General features: G+C 40.4%; 1 protein-coding gene across 1 annotated transcript in view; it reads right to left on the reverse strand.

Annotated features, from left to right (window-relative positions):
- LOC8155719 overlaps nt 214-24,412 on the reverse strand; it is a 47,089-nt gene continuing 22,890 nt past the window's right edge. Inside the window, exons 3-7 of the mRNA XM_002489093.2 lie at nt 14,213-14,978; nt 10,736-12,886; nt 8,964-9,148; nt 1,169-1,225; nt 214-1,013 (exon numbers count right to left, since the gene is read on the reverse strand). Of these exons, the coding sequence (XP_002489138.2) occupies nt 214-1,013; nt 1,169-1,225; nt 8,964-9,148; nt 10,736-12,886; nt 14,213-14,978 (3,959 nt within the window). The remainder of the gene's footprint in view (nt 1,014-1,168; nt 1,226-8,963; nt 9,149-10,735; nt 12,887-14,212; nt 14,979-24,412) is intronic.

The following is a 24,412-nucleotide window of genomic DNA, read 5'->3' on the forward strand; positions in this document are numbered from 1 at the left end:
ATATATATTTTAAAACATTTTTTATAAAGCAGTAATTGTGCTCTATTTATTCTTCCATTAAGCATAGACATAGCAAAATGAGTGATGTTTTCTCCTTTTATGTCAACTAATAATGAGTCATAAATTGATCAGTTTTTATTATTGCACTCGATTTCAGCAAATTGTTTTCAGATATAGGCTGGTGGATTGTGTTCACAAACAACTTTTGTGTGACTACAGAGAGAACTTAACACAGGGTGGATGGAGGGAGTACCTTTTCTGTGCTAGAATATTTTTCATCAGATCCATATCATTTGTGGTAGAGGTAGCCTCTCTCATTTTTGCTGGATGAACATTAGAAGCTTGTTGGATAACCTTTTTCACAAGGTCCTCAGCGCTGCTGCATTCTGATGCCGAAACGCAAATAAGGGTGAACATTTCCCGTTCCAATACCTGATCATATAATGCTTTTGCCAGGGTGGTCTTCCCCACACCAGGACATCCCACGATGGAGATCACTATGTCATTTACTTCCAGTTTTTTCTGGTGCACCAACTCTAGAAGTTCACGTATTGGCACGTCCATGCCGATAAGCATGTAAGGTTCAGTTAATGCCCTGGACAGAGGGGCGCTGTCTTCACTTCTGCATGATTTAGTACTCTCAATGTATTCCAACCGCTGTCGGTGTAGGCTGTCAATCCTAAACTTCAAATACTCATTGTGACTTAGATGTGCCAGAGCACGGATATGGGATCTGACACACATATAGTTGTAGATATCTACGAAGTCCTCAACATCATAGACAAGGTCCTGCAGTTGTAGGACCCATTTCTCTAGTGACGCCAATTCACTATTTAGCGAAAGTCCATCTCCAAGGTAAGAAGCCATCATCCTCAACTTGCCCCTGATGTATTCGTAATTATGATTAACGTGACCTTTGTGCAGCATCATTTTTTGGGTTAATGCATATATGGTCCCTTGTATTCTCCGTGCAAGGTGATGGAGACCACCCATTGGCCTCAAGCTCTTCCCCTCTTCAATGGGAAACAATAATCATGTAAGAAATTACAAATTACAAAAAAAAGGAAGTACACATTTCGAACATACATTTCCGAATTTTACAGCTAATATATCTGTTTTTCCTTGCCAAATTATATATTGCGATATCTGATGGTTGCAAAAATATTACCTTCGTGATGTTTTTCTTGTCGCTGCTGTTTTTCTTCTTGTATTTCTTTACCTTTATCTTCCAGTTAAACAAAGATAAAAACTAGTCAGACTACAGACATTACGAGTACAATAACATTTTCCGAGAAACAACCCAAACGGTCTACAGATAGACTACAAATTTGTTTGGTAAGAGATGATCGATATTATTCAAGAGAAAAACAATGTAAACATGATTGATCCCTGCGAACACATGGTTGAGATGTGCCCATGTGCGTTGTGAAGATTGCCAAAAGATGATCAGGCTTTGGTTTGGTGTTGAGACTATGGAGTGAGTGTGGTATTCTGCAATATGTCATTCAACACTTAAGGATTTTAGTTTTCTAGGGAGCCTATTGTGTTAGATGAGATGGAGCATGATAGCAATGCAGTGCATATGTCAAATCTTACTACCATGCAAACCAATTTTGCATGTCTAATAGATGAGATAGAAGAAGTGAAGTCTAGTATGAGTCATCTGGGTGTGTGCAAGTCATACCATGCTATGAAGTCTGAGCTAACTAAGAAGAGAACTAGGATGTCTATGCTTAACTATGGTAGTATTCCTACTATATGTGCATTGTCATAGGGTTTGGTTCTAGATCTTGAGGCTTGTCATGCAACAAAGACTAGATTCGAGGAGGAAAACACATGCCTTCAAACTATCTTGATTTGGGTGTCTTGTGGGGAACCCTAGGTCGGCATGATGATCGATCAATTTAAGTGAGGTGGTGGACCTAGTGTAGGCTTCGCTATTGAGGGTGTCGGGGGTGACAAACTCCATGGCAAGATTGGTGAGTATAGTGGACTTAAACCAAGAGAGAAACCACTACTCCCAAGCATACCAAATTACTCCACACAAACTTCTTGTTCTTAACACCAAAGATAGAGTTTTTGTTGAACCCACCAAAGCCCTACATCAAAAACAAGTATGGATCCCAAAGCCTAATCACCTAAAAACCTATTGGTGACACTCACTACCATCCTTGAGAAAACCCCTTTGGGAACTCAACAATCTCCACCAGGAGTGAACCATAACCACAAGAGAGTGAACAAACAACCAAAGGGAGCTCTGAGGGTCCACTATGATATTTGTGATTGGGAGGCCACCATGCTGAGTTATGCTTTTGGAGGAAGAGGGATGAGAGGCATGATGTTGCGATGAACAACTAGGACATGTACTATCCTTTCCATGGTGTGCATGTTCCACTAGTTTATTAGAGGGCTACAATTAGACCTAGAGGTCCAATACCTCAAGGCGCTAGGCCTCATGGTGGTCATGCTCAGCGAGCTACAAGTTAGGCTCAGTAGGACTATGGACCTTGTGGCGATGGCTTTATGTTTCACAACTCTAGCAGACCATTTTTTTGTATCGTTGTTATCTTTTCCACCAATGAGAATTGGGAGTTTGGTGTTTTTCCTAACACTTACCATAAACAAATAGCTCAACACTAATATTCTTCTCAATTTACTAACTTCAATCGTTGTAATGTTTGCTCATCTTATGTCCTCTTATTGAGTAGGTCAAAGGCCTAGAGAACATATGTATCATTCACGCTGGATATTCGTGCTGCTTGAGTGGATGTTCAAAATTGTTCCCTAGCATTAACTTCATGCATGGTAAGGAATACATCATATTTAGGGATAACAATAATTGTAAGGTTGTCTCTCATGGAGTCATCAAGGAAAAATCTAGTTTTCCCATAAACATATTGCATTGGTTTCAAATTTGAATTTCAACATTTTGTCAGTTTGATAACTCCTTGAGGATAGATATGAGGTGCGCTTTAAGAAGGTATTGTCCCATGTGTACTCTCACGGAAACTTAGTTTGCCATATGTCCCCTTTTGGCTGATTGTTTTGTGTTGATTTCTCTTAGTCTTTTGACCGCTCTCGGTGTCTTGTGGCTAGATCTTAATCTGAGCTTTGGAAGTGGCATAGAAGGCTAGGCCATTTGAGCTTTGATCTACTGTCTAGACTCAGCTCACTTGGTTTAATCCAAGGATTGCCCAATTTAAAATATGCGAAAGAAATTGTGTGCCACCTGTGTCATCATGGAAATACATATGGTAGCTGCTCCATACCCAACTTTTAACAAAGTGATGGCTAAACAGTTGGTCTAACTCAGATGCACTTACTAGTTAGGAATTGCTATGTTTTTGTGGTTGTTGATGACTTTTCTTGCTACATGGGTGTTTTCATGGACAGTAAGGATGAGGCCTTTTCTAATGCTCGATTTTTTATTCTTATGTTGAAAAATGAGTTTGCAAATCATGTTATGTGAGCAATTCATAGTGACAATGGCACATAATTCAGGAACCCTCATTTTTGACACCTTTTGTGCTTCTCTTGGCTTTGAGCTTCAAGTTTCTTCTTCTTGTGTGCCTCAGCAGAATGGATTTGTGGAATGCAAGAATCAAACCCTTGTTCCGATCGCTAGTACAATGCTCAATGACCACGAGACTCATAGGAAAGTATTGGGCCAAAGCGATCAACACATCTTACTATGTCTCAAACTGCATTTTTCTTTCAGCTTTCTTAAACAATTTTTTTTTGTTATGGTTTGGATGCTCACCCAAGGTAAAGCCATTTTTGTCTAGGTTTTTTACTGCAATTGCTTTGTGCTCAAAGAATGTAAGTTGGACAATTTTGAGTCACAACCATTAGATGTTGTCTTTCTGGGTTATGCTTTGCATTCTAGACCTTATCATGTACTTAACTTTGAAACTAACCGCATCGTGGAGACCTATGAAGTTACATTCAATGAAACTATGCCTTGTATAGCCCCCGTGTTTGAGGGTGCAGGTGAAAAGGAGATGAGTGAGAGCAGTTTTGTGGAAGAGGAGCAAAACGATGCCAATTGTGGTGATCAGGAGACCACTCCATTGGCTACCTTAGTTGAACCTACCCACACTACTTTGACTAACAGACCATCTGCCACTACCTCCAATATATGCGTGATATTCGAGTCAGTGGCATGATGTAGAGAACAGCAAGATCATGTTGAGTTAGAGGCCACTTAGGAAAGACATGAGCCTTAGCATACTCAGTGACGCCATTCACATTAATAGATGATTGGTGAGTATCATGAGCGAACCACATGATTGATGTCACATCAAATCTCCTATTTTGCTCTTTTTGCATTTGTTGCTTGTTTTGAGTCTTGGGATGTTGGACACACACCTTTGGATATGAATTGGATGAATGATATGCAAGAGGAACTTGGAAAGTTTGAAAGAAACCAGGTTTGTGTTTTGGTACCATCTGCACGAGATTGCCACCCCATGAGGACAAAATGGGTTTTCAAAAACAAACAAGGGAAAGATGGGATGGTAGTGTGCAACAAAGCTAGGTTGGTAGCCCAAGGGTTTTTTGAAATAGAGGGTACAAATTACGAGGAAACCTTTGCACATGTAGCTCATAAAGAATCCATTAGAAACCTCATAGTGTTTGCTACCTCTAAGGGTTTCAAACTTTTCAAATGGACATTAATAGTGTTTTCTTGAGCTGGTACATAGAAGAGGACCTATATGTGAGGCAAGCCCCTGTTTTGATATTCTAAACTTTCCAAACCATGTTCATAATGTATAAGGTCTGAAACAAGCCCTTCAAAGTTGGTAGTCGTTTGAAAACATTTTTGCTTCCAAAGGGCTTTATAGTGGGACAAGTTGACAAAACTTTGTTTCTCCTCGAGCATGAAAATGATACACTTTTGGTCCAAATTTACATGGATAATATCATGTTTTGTGGTTCTTCTCTTGCACTTGTTGCCAAGATTACAGAAAGCATGAGTAGGGAATTCAAGATGAGCACGATGCACGAGCTAATGTTCTTCCTTGGACTTCAAATTAAGCAAACTCGGAATGTGACATTTGTGCATCAAGGCAAGTGCACCTAGGATTTGTTTAAGAAGTTCCATATGGGCGAGGCCAAGCCTTTTTCAATGCTCATGTTGACAACGATAGCTCTAGATATGGATGAGAAAGGATAAGTCATGGACGATAAGGAGTATAGAAGCCAGACAAGGTCTTTGCTATAATTGACGGTGATGAGGCTAGACATACACTTCATTGTGTGTATACTCACTTTCATGCTTCACCGTGCATTTCACATTGTCAGGCTATGAAGAGAGTTATGAGGTACCTTTGTTTCACTCTTGGGTTAGATCTTTAGTACTCTTTTTCTTTGGCTCTATCTTTGTGTGGTTATTTCAATATTGATTTTGCTAGGTGATGGTTATGTCATAAGTCAACTTCTCGTGCCTATGAACTTTTGGTGTCCTGGTCCCCTCGCAAATAGTAGCATAGCCCAATCCATTACTCAAGCTAAATATGTTGTGACTAGGTCCTTTGGATGATAGCCACTCTAGGAGACTTTGGTTTGAGCACTAAGAGAGTTCCACTCCTTCGTGATAGCACAAGTGCAATAACCATGCAAACAACACTATGTTCAACTGCAAAATGGGGAGAATGATTACCAACAAAGAACGGTTACTCACAAGGTGTTGGCATATGTTGTTGAGAGCATGCATTCATTTTGGAGAGTGCACTTGTTTAGGGGGAGTTGCATTCATGTTTGATTTTGGCTTTTGATACCACTTTTGCTAGCTGTGTTGAGCCTTTGCCTCTTCTAGAGGGACTACCACTGTTCTTTGGTAGCTTTGAGTTGCACTGAGTTTAGTGGGTTTTTATCTATTGTTTATCTAGTGTTGTTGAGCCCTTTTTTCGACTTCTCGAGGACTAGCTATTTTTGGTTGGTTGCATTGAGCCACATCGTGTCTTTTGGGGACCAACTTTGCTCATTTCAAATGACCCATTTTTGTCTTTTCATTGTCTTTTGGTCATTTGGATGAGTTCTACCTTTTTCTTTTGCTTGTGATCCATCTCTTTATGCCAGTGTTGACAATGCACTCTTCAATGGGGAGATTGCAGACACATGGTTGAGATGTGCCCATGAGTGCTATGATGATGAGTGATTCTTAAAAGATGATTGGGTTTTGGTTTAGTATTGGGACTAACCATAGTGTGAGTAGTGATGGCAACATATCTCTTGGTTCATGATGGGTTCATGTGCTGAGCATTGAGATGGTCAGCGACATTGGAGAAGGTTAAGCAGTTTCATGCCGATGTACTCGGAGAAGTGAAGAATGAACATGTAGGCTTGGACCAAGAGACCGAGGTGCTAGGATGCACCCTAGGTGCCTAACAATTGGCAGCATCAACAAGCAAGTGTACTTGAGGAGACAGTGTAGGTAGTGTTAATCAAGTCAATAACATGGCAACTGACATGAGCAAAGGCAAGAGGATTTGGTGATTGGATGATCAAGGTCAAGTGGTGACACACATCAAGATCACGGAGGAAGCATAAAATATAGAGGACTCTAGCTATGTTTGTTAGGTTGGGTCTCAAACCACTGGTGGACAGTTTGCTGGCTTTGGGTTTCAAAACCCAATATGGAGTTCATAGCAGGACATGGTGCGATAGCAAAACTTGCATCAAGGTGAAGCATTCTCATGAAGGGCTCATGGCCATGGGATGCACGGATGTGAACTAGGAGCATTATACCCTTGTGATTTAGTGGTTCAGGCAAAATATCCAATGATAGGCTTTGTAACATGGCTACATAATGGAGAGGGGAGGCTGCCCAAGCCAAGCATCTCTTCTAGTGTTTAGTTTCATATCTCTAGGGTGCTTCTTAGTAGTTCTAGCCAGAGATACGTCACTAAGTTGAGATTCACAGATGAGAAATTGAGTGCATCAAAAGAAGGCCTTGTTCAATCTGGTTTTGTGACAACAAAGCAAGTTGTTCTCTAATCTCCTTTGTCTCAATTCATTTGTCCCGATTGAATTTGGTTTTACTTCACTTGGATCCCCTCCATTTGAGCTTCTGTTGGATTTCTGGATGCATTGTGTTTGCGGGTGTTTGGCTTCGATAGATACGTGCTAGCATCTCTAAGGAACATCTCTACCAAATAGTTGGGCACTCAGATCTGCCCTTTGGAAGAAAATCTGGATAAAGCTCTCTTTCCTTGATGGATTGCTTGGTCTGTGTGGAATTATTGTTTTCTAGGTGATGATCTTTGGGGGATACATTCTCTTCACACTAGGGAATCTATCTATAAAATTTTTGATTTTTCAGAGCTCGTTTGAATTTATTTCGAGTTTTTCTAGGACAATCCTTCTAAAATGTGTGTAAACTGGCTAAGATCAGTTGGGAAACTGTCGCAGCCAAGTTTTTCATGTGGCTGCGATTGAGCTCATTTTTTATGAAGATCTTCCCCTTGGTGTTCTAAGCTCCTCCACCAAGTTTCAAGTCCCATTGAAATTGTTTGATTCGCTTTTGAACCTTTTCTCCTCCATGGGCGAACAAAACTAGGTCAAGCCGAATTTGCAGATTGGCCCAGGTTGGTTTTGCTATTGGTTTCAATGTTTGCTTGTTTTTATCTCCATTTACTTCATTCCTCGGGTCTCTCTTGAGTGCATCTAACCACCAGTTGGCGTGTGTACACTGTCCTAAGAGTTTTGGGTGTTTTGAGTGCTTGGTTTGGCGGTGTAGGGGCAACGGCCGAAATCTAAAGAAAATTGGATTATGCTCCGATTTACACCCCTGGCCACCTTACTCAGTCCACCTTAACCTTATTCTTGATGCACGAAGGTGACATGGAGCACGGCAGTAGGAAGGCTCCTTTTTCCACGGGACTGTCTACCCATACTAGAAAAGACACGTATGTCCGCGTATCCTAGAGCATCAACTCTCGTGTTTGGGACATTGCCTCGATTCAGAGTATGTGGTCTTAGGTGGACATTAGTCAGGAACAAATTGACCAACATGAGGCCAACACTAGGGCCAGAAATGCTCTTTTCTTGTGTCTCTCTTTGTCTGAGTTTTATCACATTTTGAATCTTAAGACGGCTTATAAGATATATGGTCCACTCTTGAGAGGTATCACGAGGGCATGTCCCATGTTAAGACTTAAGACTAGACCCTTTGAGAGAGTGAAAACAATGCAGGCAAACAAGCCGTAGCTACCTTGACAATCACGAGAGGGCTTGAAACTCATACATGCCCTAGATGGGAAGGTATAAGAAGTAGAGCTCATCGCAGTGAGACTCACAGCCTTGCTCAGTCCTTCAATTACGAAACATACTACTGAACTTTAAAGTAATATTTTGCGTGAGCTGCTGGCAAGAAGCAAATCAGATTGATGGAAATGTAGTAGCGACTAAATAATTAAAAACAACGGTCATATATATCTGCTACGCAGTTTGTTGCATAAAACCATGTGTGGCCACGAGTCGAAGAGTGCATAGGTTTAGTTTTGTACTTAACACCACCTTGAAAGTTGTAGAGAAGTTAATCAAACTTATAGGTGGGTACCCTATATGTAAAGAGGTTTTTTATGTAATTTTCAATAGTGGCAGAGGTAAATAATTAAACAGAAATTTATAGGCTTATTTTATGATTCATAATGCCATAAGTTGGTACTTTATATGAGGATTAAAGGGGTTACATTATATTATTTTTCATAATAGCAAAGGTAGATAATTTAAATATACATGTAGAGGTTACTTTAAGCTATTTCACTAATGGTAGATGCGCGGATATACTTTATGAAACTAGAACAAATAAATAAATACTACTCTTGATATTAATGGCGATTATAGTCTATCAAATTGATTAGTGTCAATTTTTGATCTTTAGGAGAATTTTTAGGAATTCAAATAGCATAAATATGAATTTATCCTTTTACATGCATCATGTTGTTTAATGATTGTACCTGAGGTCTGGTGTTGGGAGCTTGCTTTCTCGCGGCTCATTGTTCCTGATCTGTGTTCCTCTGCTTTCTCATGGATTGCTGTTTCTGAACCTCTAATGAGTGGAAGCTTGCTTCTGAGCCGCTCTTCTTTCTCGTGGGTTGTTATTCCCAAGCCTCTACCAAGCGAGAGTGCGCTTCTGCATTGCCTATTGAATTGAGTTAGTAAAACAAGTAAAGATAGTATCCTGCCTTGTTATGCTTAGTGAGTGCCTGAAAATCATTTACAAGGCCAGTGATAGTTTCATGGTGCTCATCTCTGTAAATCAATTTTCAAAATAGGTATTATAAGATGCCCATCTCTAAAAACCGTTATTAACAAACATGACCTTTCTAAGCATCTAAAAAATTGCTTGTCTCTAAAAATAGTTTCATCCAGAAAAAAAAACATAATTTATTCATATGAATTCGGATGAAGATAAACTTTATTTAAAAATTGTACCTCCTGATGTGTTCAACAATTTTGTAGATGAGAAGCTTTTGACTTAAAACTTTTTGGATCAAAAATATTATTTTAAGTTTACATATTTTGAAATTTAAAATTTAAAATTTTTAGATAACATTTCAAATATGCTCTATAGAATCTACAACTTTGTTGTTGGAAAGTTTCATTTAGAGTCTGAAATACGTGTTTGAAGTTAATGAATTATAAGATTCGAAATTTACAATTTCTAAACGACCTAAAATATCAATAGTTAATACAAAAGTTGTAGTGGCCTATCTACAAGTTTGTTGTTGATAAGTTTTTTATCTAATGTTTTAGTGTCTTAAATATTTGTTTTAAATTCATATATTTTGAGATACAAATTTTTGAATTTTCAAGTAATTGAAACTTTTTCATTTGCTCCCATTTAGTAGCTAAAATATTCAATACAAGATTTCAAAATATTTATGCAAAAAAGTTAGAATCCTATATATATTTACAATGAGTTCTTTGTGTAGTGTAAGGAGGTGTTATTGCTGAGTATTAGGACATGGTTTCAAGTCCTGATGAGAAGGACTTAATTTTAAGATTTTTGGGTTTTCAAGAAATGATTAACAGAGGCAGAGCATGCATACCTTTGATTAGAGGTGAACGGTTTGCACATCTCTAAAAATATTTGTTGTACTAGTATAAAAAAATGACTAAATCTTTTCACATTAAAGATATACAATACAAACAAGTCTTCAAAAATGTGCATGAAATTGCAAAAATTTATATAAACAAGGCTACTGAAGTGAAATTGTATCATGCACACTAATTACTGTGCTATGTAAACTTTCAGTGAAAGTGTCATCTCTTTTTTATTGCATTATGCAAAATACCTGTGGCGTGACATCAAAAATGTGCATTATACCATGTATAAGAAGCACTAGGTTTAATTTAACATGCGAAAGCGATAAAACTTTGTTTACAAATACTAGCAGATTTGGAAAACACAAACAAAAAATTTCTGGCTTGAGGCCACAACTTAAGCTGAATGGTTTCAACTAAGTATGGATACAAACATATGGGAATCAGAGTTACTGATGTTAAATGAAATCTATTGCACAGCGTCATAAAGATTAATTGTACTTATTTGGGTATTGGGTTACAGAATAAGCAAATACGTGAGAAAGGCAAAGGTGAACAATTGTTAATAACTCTGTGTTCGATGTTCATTCTGGAACTTTAATACTTAAGTATCCTCTAAAATAATCATGTCTTCTAAACTTATATTTGGAGTATTAGTATTAGTACAAAGGGGCGTGCTTACCTTGTTACCAAAGGTCTGTTGATGTGACTCCTTGCTTCTTCCTTCCAGGCATCAAATACCTCATGACTAACAGAAGGATGTAGTACCACCTCATTGAGATATTGGAGGTGCTCCATTCCCTTGAAGTGTTCTTTTAAATCAATTCTCCTTTTTATTTTGTCCAAATAGTTCATTCTGAATGTTTTTTCGGGAACAATTTCCTTGAATCTTTTGCTGGAATCAACTTCCTCGGACTTTTCATTGGATCCAGATTCCTCTTCAATTTCTTCTGTGCTTGAGCTGTTTTCCTTGAAGCTTACTTGGGGATCCCCCTTAAACTTTTCCACCGACTGAACTTCTATGAAGCTTTTTTCTGAATAGGTTTCCACATATTTTTCCCTCAAGTCAGAGTAATCACAACCAGTGAACATCGGACAGAGTAGTTGGAGGGAGGTGAGGGAGCTCATGCCTCCTTCATGGATATGTAATCGGGGAAGCTCCCGGGCCTCAAAGCATATACGTAGAAGGCTTGGGAATCCATCCTTCTGAACAATGAAGCAGTCACCCCAAAATCCATCACCATCCTGAACTAGCTTTAGAAAAATCAGCCGACGTAAGTGTTGCAGCAGAGACAAAGCCTCTATGCCCAACCCAGTTGAGGACAACTGCAACTGGGAGAGAGTAGTATCATATGAAGTCATGAAGCTAGGCAGTGACGTTAACTTTCCCTGTAGTTTCATAGAGCTAATAAGTGCATACGGAGCTCCAATACCATTCAGGAAATTGATGGATTCATTGCCAAAATCAATTGATAGAGATTCAAGGGTATTGCTTCCTACTAGCCGCTTCTGAAGGGAAGAAGCCAGATGACGTTCTTGATAGGAGGAGATTGAATGCTTGCACCACACCTTAACCTTCCTTAGTGACCTTATGTTTATCATCATGTGCTCAAAGCTGTTGCTATCCACCATGACAAATCCTGAAAGAGTCTGCAGTCTACTTTTCTCAGAGAAAAATTCCTGCAGCCTACTCCTTGTCATTCCATGTTTGAGATGTCGAGGTAGCTCAAACTTGCCAAATAGAAGAACCAACCGTGGGAGCATGAAGACTTCGATGGGCAATGCTTCCACCTGTGTGTCCCTAAGGTCCAGTGTCTCCAAATACTCCAGCTTTTTTATTTTCTTGGGTATTCTGTAAACATCGGTTTCCCTAAGGCTCAGGTACTTGAGAAATACCAGTTTGCATATGTTACCAAAGACCCTCTTGTCAACCCCCTGGCAAGCCTCCAGGTCCAAGACTCGCAGCAACCAGCAGCCCTGGAAATCAAAAGGCACAGTATTGCAGATTGTCAACAACTTGACTTGATCCAGTCCAATTGCCTTCGCGACACCTTCACTTTTTGTTGTGCCTCCATGAACAAATAGTCGACGAACCGGATGGGCGATTGCCTTGTTGGGAAGGAGGAGCTCATCGTTCTGGATTATAGTTGCTATCTCCTTTGAGACTGAATTTTTGATGATGAAGTCCTTGATTACACCAAGAACTAGGCATGCCTTTACCTTAGAATCGTCGCCAATCAGCACAGGCTCAATAATGTTATTGTCAATCAACACATCAAATCTGTTGCTAGCAACCTGTTCAGCACTAAAATCACCATGTCCGACAGCCAGTCCCTCAGCTATCCATCTTCTAATTAGCCTCTTCCTCTTAATCACATGACCTTGAGGGAGTGTGCTCAGAGATAGCAAGCACATCCTGTGAGCATTGTCAGGCAGGCTCTCGTAGCACTTGGTAAGAACTCTATCCATTTCCTCAAAGGCTCCCGTGACACCTTCTGGCAGATTTTGCTCTTTCTGACATAAATGATTAGCCACACTAATCACTGCTAGTGGTAGACCACCACATTTTTTCAATGTGTCTCCTAAAGCATACTCCAGAGCAGGTGTACGATTTACTTGCCTCCCAACCCTCATCCACAGCAATTTTTCGGAGTCCAAATTATTAAGACTTTGCATCCTGTAAATGTATCGTGGCTCAGGAGTGCAGGTAGTGGCGACGGACTGAATACTCGTGGTCATGATTATTCGACTGCCATTATGATTTTCACTAAAGACACCTTTTATATCATACCACATACCAGCTCCGTGAAGGTCATCAATAACGACCAGAAACCTAGCAGAACAAAGTAAAACAAACTCGTCAGACCAAAAAAAAAAAGCGAATTTTGACATAAGCATGCATGCATGGCTACAAAACTGTGTGTGCGTGCGTGTGTATGAGAAAAGGTGGTAAATATGTAGTTTTATCTCAACTTCATATATCCAAATTTCTCACTTTTATAAATGTTATGCCATCATGCGCATCAAGTATACCTGAATGCATGAGAGACAGCAATCATGGATTCATGGATATCAATGGCAACAACGATTATCTAAACACTATTTAATATTTATGCCAATAACAAATATAAGTTGTTCATTTTTATAAATGTACATGTTTTTATTCAAACATTATGACATATTTATATAGATTGTATTATTGTTGTAAGCAATAAAATATTTTATAAAGAAAGAGTTCAACACATATTAGATATATAAAATTTAACATCATGAGGTGTGTAAAATGTTAATGCAGACTGTAGGTGTCCCATTGTATCCGTGGTTTTTGAAGGACTTAAACAACGGTTATTAATCTTAAATATCAATGTACTCTTGCAATTTGCATTTTTGACCCCACTCATATCCTCTTTCAAGCTTGGCTGTTTTCAACAGTGTGGTGATGGCTTCAACAATAATTTACTCAATTATCCTTCATCCATCCATTTCAAATTATAAGTTATTCTAACTTTTTAGAGAGTCAAAGGTTCTCAAGTTTGACCAAAATTATAAAAAGAACTACAAAGATTTATGACGTCAAATAGGTATAAGATAAAAACATAATTAATTAATAATTTAATGATACTTAGTTGCTATTATAAATGTTATTCTTTATATATAAATTTGATCAAACTAGAGATACTTTGACTCTCCAATAAAGTTGGAACGACATAATTTGGGATGGATGGAGTGGCAATTAAGAGTGAAGTAAAAGGGTTTAAAATCCTTGTTTAAAGATTCAAAAGAAGAGTTCTCAATAAGAGTATGAAACTCACTAGAGTTTTGTAGATGCGTATAAAAAATGTAGCAACTAAATAAAACAAATTTTGAATGTAAAATAAATTAATGACACCATGAACACAAAAAAACTATAAACAGTCTTATAATATTAGAATGGGGAACGCCACAGAAGTAAACATTTTGTTCCATTTCTTATTCACTCTAAAAACTTATTTTTCAAGATTTATATATTATTGCTCAAGATTTAAAATTCAAGCATTGAAAACAGATTTATTACAAATACAGTATATATAAATGATGTCACTGCACTTGAAAAAGTATTCTGTGAAATATCTGTTGAGATCTTTCAGAGAGAGAGAGAGAGAGAGAGAGCGCTACACACCTTTTATTCCGCAGGATCTCTTTTAACATATAAAAGTCAGGGACAACATCGTTCTTTTCTTCTTGAACTTGCTGGTAAATCTTATTTAGAAGGTCACCCCCATGGCTGCACTCGGATGCCACAACCCAAGCAACGCAGTTGAAGGCACTACGGACAAAAGTATCGTAATAGACTGCTCTTGCGAGGGCCGTCTTCCCGATGCCACTATACCCAACGATGGATACCACCCTCGGCTTCTGCTCCTTCGCTAACCAGGGTGAGACTTCCTCCTCCATAGCCTCGCTTTCGAAAATCAACTTCAAAAGCTCATTCCTAGGCTGATCCATGGCAACGAGAACGTCCTCAGGAGCATAAGGTCCAGACGATCTTGGGCAGGACAGAGCAGCACCATTGACTCTGTCCTGGCTCGTAATGCAACCCTTTTGTTGCCACTCTCGCAAGCTCCTGATCCTATCCTTCACCTGCACTAGGTCGCTCATATGTGCAAGAGCATGCCTCGGCGATTTCATTTGCAGCCATGTGTAGATATCTGTGAAATCCTGGACATCATTGGCCACGTCCTGAACTTGCAGAACCCATTCTGATGGCTCCAACCCGGGGTTACTATCTGTTACGGTGGCCATCTGCCTCATCTCCTGATTGATGGATGCCAACTCATTCATTATGTGGAATCCTGTCTGCATCATATGTTGCCTCATCATGTATGTGAACCCTCGAACGGTCTTCACAAGCTGAACACCACTCCTTGGTCTCCGGGTGACCCAACCTTCATTGATTTTTAAAAGATCATTATACTACAAATTTAATTTTGCAGGTAGAAATTCCAAACACAACATTTCTCAAAATATGTTATATCATCCGAAACAAATATGATTTTTACATGACATTATGGCACAATCTCCATTGTATACCTTGCACAACTATATTTTGCGACGATATATTTGCAGAAAACAGAAAAAATATGTGATTATGATTTTATTTTTGAGGAAAACACTTAAGCGTTAATATGGCTTAGAAATTTAATCAGTCCTCATGAAAAATACAGACAAAAAAAATATATCGGAAGAATGTTGAAAATTAACTAAATTAAGGCAAAAAAACATGTCGATTAAGGATAAAAAGTGGTCAAACCTCAAAAGCTATAGATACCCAAAACTATTGTAATTTAGAAACATTTACTTGTGTTGTTTAGATTTGTACTCAAAATACCTCAAAACTCTTTTACAGTTGAATGATTTTTATGAATATAAGCTAGAATACATGTCAAAGTCATAATAATTGGTGAAGGGGAATAGAATAGGTGTAATTGGATGGATGTATTGTATTGAGCCCTTGAGCGTTTATATAGAGTACAAGGCTTGGAGGAAAGGCAACGGTTGACGGTAGATAAGTGTTATTTTTAACCGTCAAACGAAACATGAGAAATAACCTAAATATAAATATCATCTAGACATAGGGGTTACACTAACAAAATTCTACAAGTTTTGATGAATGTCTATTTTTGTAGAGGATATCAGAAAAGATCCAAAGAAGGTCCACATGCCAGATTTACATAGAGAGAAAAACACCTACATATACAAAAGAAGACTCTAGAAGATCTGGAAAGATGCACCCCTAGATTGGGGCCACCTGGCAGCAGGCCCGGGCTTGTGTTGTTTAGATTTGTACTCAAAGTACCTCCAAAGTCTTTTACAGTTGAATGATTTTTATGAATATAAGCCAGAATACATGTCAAGGTCATAATAATTGGTGTAGGGGAATAGAATATGTTTAATTGGACCGATGTATTGTATTGAGCCCTTGGGCGATTTATATAGAGTACAAGGCTTGGAGAAAAGGCAATGGTTGACGTTAGATAAGTGTTATTTTTAACCGTCAACAAAACCTGAGAAATAATCTAAATATAAATATCATCTAGATATAGGGGTTACACTGACAAAATTCCACGAGTTTTGGTGAATATCTATTTTTTGCAGAGAGATAGAGTCTCATGGATCGTGCCTCCATCACCTTTGAGGATCAATAATAATCGTCCATTAAGGTCGGTTCGGTTTGATCCGATGGCCGACGTTCTTCGAAAAGGGCTATATAAGCAAGGTCCCTAGGCCCGGGAGAAATGCTAAAAATTCATCATTCATCTGTCTCAAGAGAGAAACCTCTGATCAAGCCCTAAAGCCACCATCTCAATTAGAGCTTCATAGTTTAGGGCATTGCTACATAGGATTAGAACTAGAAGGAGGCAAGCATTGCTTCGTTTTCGGATTTGTGAGTTTCCTTGGTAATTCCTCGCTTTCTCCTACTGTATATGTTCTTTCTTATATTATTCATATTGTTCATCTGTTACTATAAATATGGCTTTGGTCTATTCTACTATATTGGATATGACTTTTCTCTATTTGCTTCTATTCTCAATTATAATGTTCTTAGTTTACTTTGATTATATGCTTGGCATAGTTGGATTAGAATTATATTCAAGTTTAGGATCGTATAGCGCTTGCTCATTGGTACCATGGTTCAGTGGTGAATATTGTGTAGGCGTGGTGCCTATACCGTATTTTTCTGTGATTGAACCCGTATTCTGGATCATGACGTAGAGAGGGGTTTGGGATCCTCTCTCACTCAGTGGGATTATGTGTTTTGTGGAAATAAAATACCTATTTTCCACTGTGCCGGAGGCTGGTTTCAGTGAAGTCACAGAAGTGTGCGAGCTCCGGATGCTGGGTGTGCGTTCGGTCAGTTCTGGTTTGCGACATGCAGAGAGTACAATGGGGACCTACGCATTAGGTCATTTTCTAAGATCATCGGACACTGCTGACTGAGCGCTGGCTAAGCATTATTCAGTGTCTTTTCTGCATGACATGACAAGGACATGCAAGCTGAAGGGGCATCAGATGCTAGGCTGCGTCTGGTCACCAGTCACCGAACACATCCACTCATGGAAATCATGTTGTGGAACCTCTTTAAGTAGCGACTGGACGCTAGGTGCCGAGTCCAGTAGGTGAACCTAACCATTAAGATCTAACGCATGACATTCAAAGGCAGAGGGCACGTGGCAGACATCCATGCACTAGACGCTGGGGTCTCATTCGGTCGATCACACTGGAGCGTCCGATGGCCCTGATTTTTGTGAAAATAGGGAGCCAATGGATTTATTTCTTTGGGAGGCTTATAAATAGTGTTTGGTCAGCTTGGAGCTCACCATTTTGGCACTTTGACATACTTGGCTCCTTGTGAGCCTAAGCAAACACCTTCCACTCATCTCCTTTGTTGATTCTTCATAATAGTGAGATTGAGAGTAATTCCAAGTGCATTTGCATGAGTGATTGCATCTAGTGGCACACGGGGATCGTTGTGGCTACAATTTTCTTATTATTCTTGGTGGTTGTCGCCACCTAGATAGCTTGGAGCAGCGGTGAAGGTCCGGCATGTGTTTTTCATGGCTGGCTCCGGTGATCTTGTGAGGGATTCTTTTGCCTTCCCCGGTGGAGCACCAATTTCAACTCTAGTGAATTACTTGTGTCATTGAGATACCTCACTTACGGATAGGTTCTTACGGTGTCCAATTGTGTGGATGAGGTTTGTGCTACACCTCTTAGCCATCGAACCACCAAGTGTTAGTCGACACAATATTGACTAGCGTGCCGACAAGCACGTGAACTTTGGGGAGAAAAATTGTCTGTCTCAATTATGTATGTTTGGCATTCTCTCAATGATTGATTAGTTCATATCTTGGTGATTAGTTCATTCCTGCAGGGTAGTATAAAGATCACATCCCTTCTATTTATATTTCCACAAAGTAGTGTACTTAGCTTAAGTTGCTAGCTTTGCCTTGTGTAGCTCAATTCACTATTATAGCTTGTAGTGACATAGCTCTTGTGTACCTAGTGATCATAAAAACTAGAATTGTCAGATAGGTGGCTTGCGTCCCTTGTAGAGCTAGAGTGAAATTGTATTACGCCATTAGTTGTACTAATCCATTGCTCTAGTGCTTTGTAGATTTTTAAATTGGCTATTCAGCCCCCTCTAGCCATATTAGGACCTTTCAATTGTGCAGATGGATGGCATAATGAAGATTGCTAGATAGTCATTGATGCATGAGGAATGGCGATGTAGATGCAACGTCAAAGAGGACATAAGGGCAGCAGTGCTATGTCTTATGAGGTGACACAATGACACCCTATTTCTTAGAGAAGATGTGCATCGTACCTAGCAATGGACATCACCGGAGCTAAGTGAATCATGCACAATTGGTTCTATGGACCTAGTAGGTGCGAGGTGAAGTGATGATGGAAGAAGTTGGGGGAGGCATCCCAATCTATGGTGGTGACGATGAACTAAAGATGCAGACATGCAGTTGGGATGACTGAGAAGCAACACGAGAAGGTGCCCCCTTGGCATCGCATGGCCAGTGAGGCCAAATAGTCAAATATGTAGATGTCAATTTAGTCAATGCCAGAGCCAGAGTAGGTACGCGTGATGTCGATAGGCGATGGGTGGCACAATCCCAATTAGTGGTTGAGCAAACCACAATGGATACACCAGTAGCAGTTGGATCCTATATGCAACTCACCGAGTGCACCTAGCAAAACATCCTCCATAGTTTTGTCTCCAAGCCATGCCTCTCCCATGAGCAAACTAGCACATGGAGAAAGAAGAGAGTGGGAAACAAGAGAGATAGAGGAAAGGTTCGGGCATCATGAGCGGTGACATAGATGTGGCCCTTGGTTGGGGATGGCATAGCTCAGCAATACCCTAGTGGCAGTACGGAGGAGCACCTCTTGAGTGGTGCTGACGAGGCCTGGCATTGCTCCTAGCGGCAACATGAATGGGTGGGCGAGGTGAGTAGACCTTCAACCAATGATGGTGTGGCCTAGGGGGTGGGCAACTCTAGCCCATGACAAGCATTGACCCCTGGTGGTAGAGAGGCGACCGCCACACGATCGATTATGGCATAGCCCGAGGGGTAGGTGACTTCAGCCAGTGACAAGAGTGGCAAAGACCACCCTCGATGACAGAGGGGCGGGAAAAGTGCATAGCCCTAGACGGTGATGATTGCCACCCCTACACTAGTACATAAAACATTTTCCATGACCTTTCCAAAACAGCTTCGGTGGCGGGTAGCTTTTTGAACTGCCTCGGTTAATGCCTCGATTAATCGAGGCGGTCATTTTTCATTAATTGAGGCGGTTAGAAATACCCGCCTCTTAAAATATATTAACCGAGGTGGGCACACAAAAAAACCATCTCGGTTAACTGAGGTGGTTGTCATAATGCAACCACCCGGGTTAATCGATTAATAAAGGCAATCAAAAGTAACCGTCATAGTAAATCATAGGCACCTGGCTCCAAAAATCAAACCAACATGCACCATGTGCGCCCGACCCCACCTATTCCAAAAAATCAATGTCTATCCTGTGTGTTGTGCATGATTTCCATGCATGGTTTGAGAAAACCACCAGATGTACTGTGCCCCTTGTTTTGAGAAACCGCTAACACGTGGTGCGATGTCAGTGGCTACACAATAGCTACCACACACTGGACCACATAAATTTTAGCCACACAAACAACACCCATGGGAAACCGTGCCTATCTGTTTTGGGTTCTGTACGCGCGCGTAGCTGTGCAGGAGTCCTAGATTGTTGACGTGGACTTATCGATGGCTGGATAGGACACCACGTGGAGACATGTCCGTCGTTGATATTTCTGTGCTTCCTGACTGAGTATGATAAGCGGACCCAACAAGACATGGATAGAATGCCAGGAGAATCGAGAAATAATATATTCCCCCTCTTTGAATGCCTAAGCAGCTCCTTTCTCTCCCCCGTACGAAGGGCACGCCCCTTCTCCATGCGCACTCTATCGCGCACTTCTCCCTCAACTCCGATAGGTCCTCCACCTCCAGCTCCAGCCAACCACCTCCGTCTCCAGCACGGCGGCGCCCTCCACCTCCACCCCTGCGATAGCTGCTTGGCCCCTATGGTGGCTCGCTAGAGCACGATGAGCGGGGCTAGCTTCGGCAGCGGCTCCCCAGGGCGCGGCGAGCATGCGCACAGTCCCGGCGGTGGCTCACTAGGGCACCACGAGCAGGAGCCTAGCCCCCGCGGCAGCGGCTCAGTCACCTTTGGTGGTAGCTCATGATGACAACTTGGCATGACGATGTGGTGCCTAGCGACGGCTCACGACAGCGCCACGAGCGGGGGGGGTGGGGCTCATGGATGGGCTCGTGGCAAGCAGGTGCGCGGTCCCAAAGGCACTTCTCGGTGCAGCAGCAGATCCGGCGAGCAGCGGCACTGGGCGTCGAAGGGTTCAGTGGGCCTCATAGATGGGCCCATATGGGTCTCATTGATTTTTTTTAAAAAAAATTAATCCATTAACCAAGGCGGGTTGCATAGTTTAACTGCCTCCATTAATTGTATTAACTGAGACGGTTACATTATAACGGCCGTCTCAGATAAATGATTAACTGAGGCGGTTGGGCCCATTAATGTAGGATTAACCGTGACCTTTTGTTGGAGGCGGTTGGCAAAACCACCTCCGTTAATCGATTTTGCCCCCCTCTGTTAAGTTTTTTTTGTAGTAGTGCTAGCGCCCAACAAAGAGAGGTAGATGGCTCTAGCAAATGATGGCGTGATCGGTAACGACGACATGTTGGAGATGGGCAGATCTGCTAAGAAGCGACACTCCAGATCTGGCCACCTCCTTGGTGGCTTAGGGTCTGGAATGCCTGGCATGGTCACCACCATGAAGCCACGGGACAGGCCAACTGTCTCCATTTGATAGGAAGGTGGTGACGCAGTGCAACACAACGATGAGCTTGGGGATGAGATGGCAGCAGCCTGGTGATAATGTGTGTGAGGAGCAGATCCACATCTATTGCGCAACAATTATGGTGAAAATGGCAGAAGGATTGATAGGATCCGGTGCCTAAATGGTGGCGCTGCCCCAGGCAGAGATGGTCTCTCGCCGAAGGAGCGCAGTTGCGGAAGCTAGCGGTTGCTAATGTTTGGATCTAATCCTAGACTTGTGATATTATGAAGGAGAATATATCAAATAGGTGCGATTGTATGGCTCTATTGCATTGAGCCCTTAGCCACTTTATACAGAGTACAACACTTGGGAGGCAAGGCAACACACTGATACATATGGCAGTCTATGAGATGCAATATCTAAGCTACCAAATATACTCTACCAATTAGTACAAAGTCAAATGTGTCAAATATTTTGTACTTGATAGGTACAAAAATATAAAACTTTTTAAATAACAAAGTAACATGCTGGCCATTGTTTCCTCTACACTGTGTTTCAGTCCTAAAACTGCATGCAGATTCTACCATTATGCTTTTGCAGTGAATTAGATGATCTTAATCAGCATGCTATGAGCAAATAAGTGCAGTAATGTACAGTGCTCTTTCATAGCCTTCATGATATATTCCCTCCATTCCATATTATAAGTTGCTATGCATTTTGTAGATATATAGTTTTTATTATCTATCTAGACATAGTGTATATTTAGGTGCATAGCAAATAGCTATGTATATAGAACAGTCAGAGTGACATACAATCTGGAATGGAGGGAGTAGGAAATTTGACGCATCGAAGTCCAAGATGTTGCAAGGTCCACGGCTGATTTGAGGGAAGATCTCATGTCCTTGTAAACCATTATGACGTGACTCAAGAAACGAAAGTTATAGATGGTTTTATCTATTTTGTGTAAAATGGTTATATATCTTTTGGACTCTTAACAATGATTGTTTTATTGTTATGGAAAACACAAGCGATGGATTGTCAATCATTTTTTTCAGTTTCATATTAGGCATAGAGAACTTGGCAGGTGCCAATAAAATTGTTGCTCATGTTTTATATATTATTTACAGAAATGTCATATATGTTTTGGGTTTAAAATTATAGATTTGGTAGAGTCATATTTGAATAACTTGATGAAATGTGTTGGATTATTTTAAAATTTGTGATGAATGGATTCTACATGAAAGCATTGCATCATATGTGCTTTTTTAGAGGGCAACACTTGATGGTGGTTTTCTTTTTTATGCTAGAAAGTTGCCCCATTGTAGAATTACTATGGAATGATTATAAAATATGTACATGTACAGATTAGATGTTAGATCCATGCATGTTTCATTTGGTATTTTAACAATTACATTACAGTATTATTCAAATGATATGGCTCCATCATATAGCATCTAAGTAGAGAGTCACACATTTGCCTTATTGGTTTGCTCTCCAAAAGCTTTATTTGTTGATCTAACCGACCCCTAACAACCAAGGTGGCACTACCACAACAACACACACATAGGCCACCATGGGCCAAATTTACCTGGGCTAGATGTTACGTACACAGCAACCCAACATTCTTGTTGGCCCAACACACCCACAACCAGACAAACACTTACCGCAAAAATCTCATTTTGGTACATATGACCATGCATCCAGTGCGGCCACATGTGCCAATGTCGTGCACCATACAAGGCCCACATAGATAATGTGCCTATGTCTACATTGTGAACGAACATCCCATTTTGGTACATATGACCATGCATCCAGTGCCGCCACATGTGCAATGTTGTGCACCACACAAAGCCTACATAGTTAATGTGCCTATGTCTACATTGTGACCCACATGGGACCGTGTCCACAAATGGCAAATGGATAAGATCCATTCTATACACTAAGTGTACGACACAATCTCACCCCATAAAAGATTTCATCCTCACTTCACGTAAGAGGGTTACCTCGGGTTATTGGTATGGACTTTATTTTTTTTATATGTTGGTTTAACCTACCATCAACAACCAATGTGGTGCTAAGCCCCCACAATCTCAAATGAACACACATGGGCCACCGTGAGCCAAATCCTATAGGAGCCGAATGTCACAGTGGTGGAACATGAAGAGCTAGATGTTACAGAGTTGGATATCTTGGTTGAGGACGACAGGTACTGCGGTGTCTAACACCAAAGCCATAAAGAGGTGGTCAAGTAGTAATTTACAAAATTCAATCGAACTTCCTACATGTGGACTTCCATTTTGTTAAAAAAATAAAAAGGCCATAATCTTTAAACAATGGATTTGTTTTTGTTTTTAGTTGGTCTCTAATTATTGAGTTCCCCATAGACAATGACAGTCTCACATGAACATCATGCCCTAAATGTGTGCACTAAATTTCTAGTGATGTGTCATTGTCACCTTACATGTCCCGCTTGATCAACCAAATCAATCATCCACTGGCACAAAATACATACGACTAATCATATATAGTTAACTTGTGTAATGGCTAGCCTATGTACGATGTGCCAAGGTACAGATATGTAGCACAAACTTATCCATAATATTAAATTGTGAGATTGCTACAATCTTGAAAACTTAAGTGAACAACTGAGACAACTACTAGATGCATGTAGATATCTTTGGCAATCTATTGTCATTCATCTTTTTCTCCTACGTTTTTTTCCCTGTTCTTTCTGCTTCATTTCTATCATTCCAGCTTAAAGAAGAGGCAAACTCAAGAGTAGGGGAGTCATTTGCTTTTTCATTGCAAAGTTTATTTTAAATGTCCAAGTTGTTTCAAATCTAGTGGATTGACCGAATATAATTACTACATAGGAGGCCCCAGGTGTTAGATTCACTAAATATCAAAAAAATTGAACATGTCGAAGCACATTGGGCTTCTAATTTAACATATTCAGAGAAAAGAAAAAAAATGCCAGATATATATTAACAATGTGTCTTTGACATGTTTCCTTCGGGACAGTTTGCAATGCAAATAATGTTTCTGCTTCCAATGTAGGGTTTGCATTTGGTTTGTTTGATTTTCATCTTCTTAGATTTTTAGAGAAGAGTAAATTTCACTAGTGGTTCTTGAATTTGTCCCGAGTTCTCGTTCCAGTCCTAGTACATACAAATTGCACACTTGGCTCCCTGAACATGTCCTTAGTTCCCACGTTTTCGTGCTGATGTGGTTTACCACAGTGGTTTCTTGGGGGAGGGGGATTTGAAAAATGTTCCCACCAATTTCTGGGTCCATGACACTTTTTTTTGTTTCGCTGCTCCTAAATTTTATTCTTATATATATATATATATATATATATATATATATATGTAGTATGTGTATATGTGGGGGTGGGGGGTGTGTGGGGGGGGGGGGGGGTGTGGGGGGGGGGGGGGGGGGGGGGGGGGGGGGGGA

This window comes from Sorghum bicolor, chromosome 5 (genome assembly GCF_000003195.3).
Source record: "Sorghum bicolor cultivar BTx623 chromosome 5, Sorghum_bicolor_NCBIv3, whole genome shotgun sequence".
NCBI lineage: Eukaryota > Viridiplantae > Streptophyta > Magnoliopsida > Poales > Poaceae > Sorghum > Sorghum bicolor.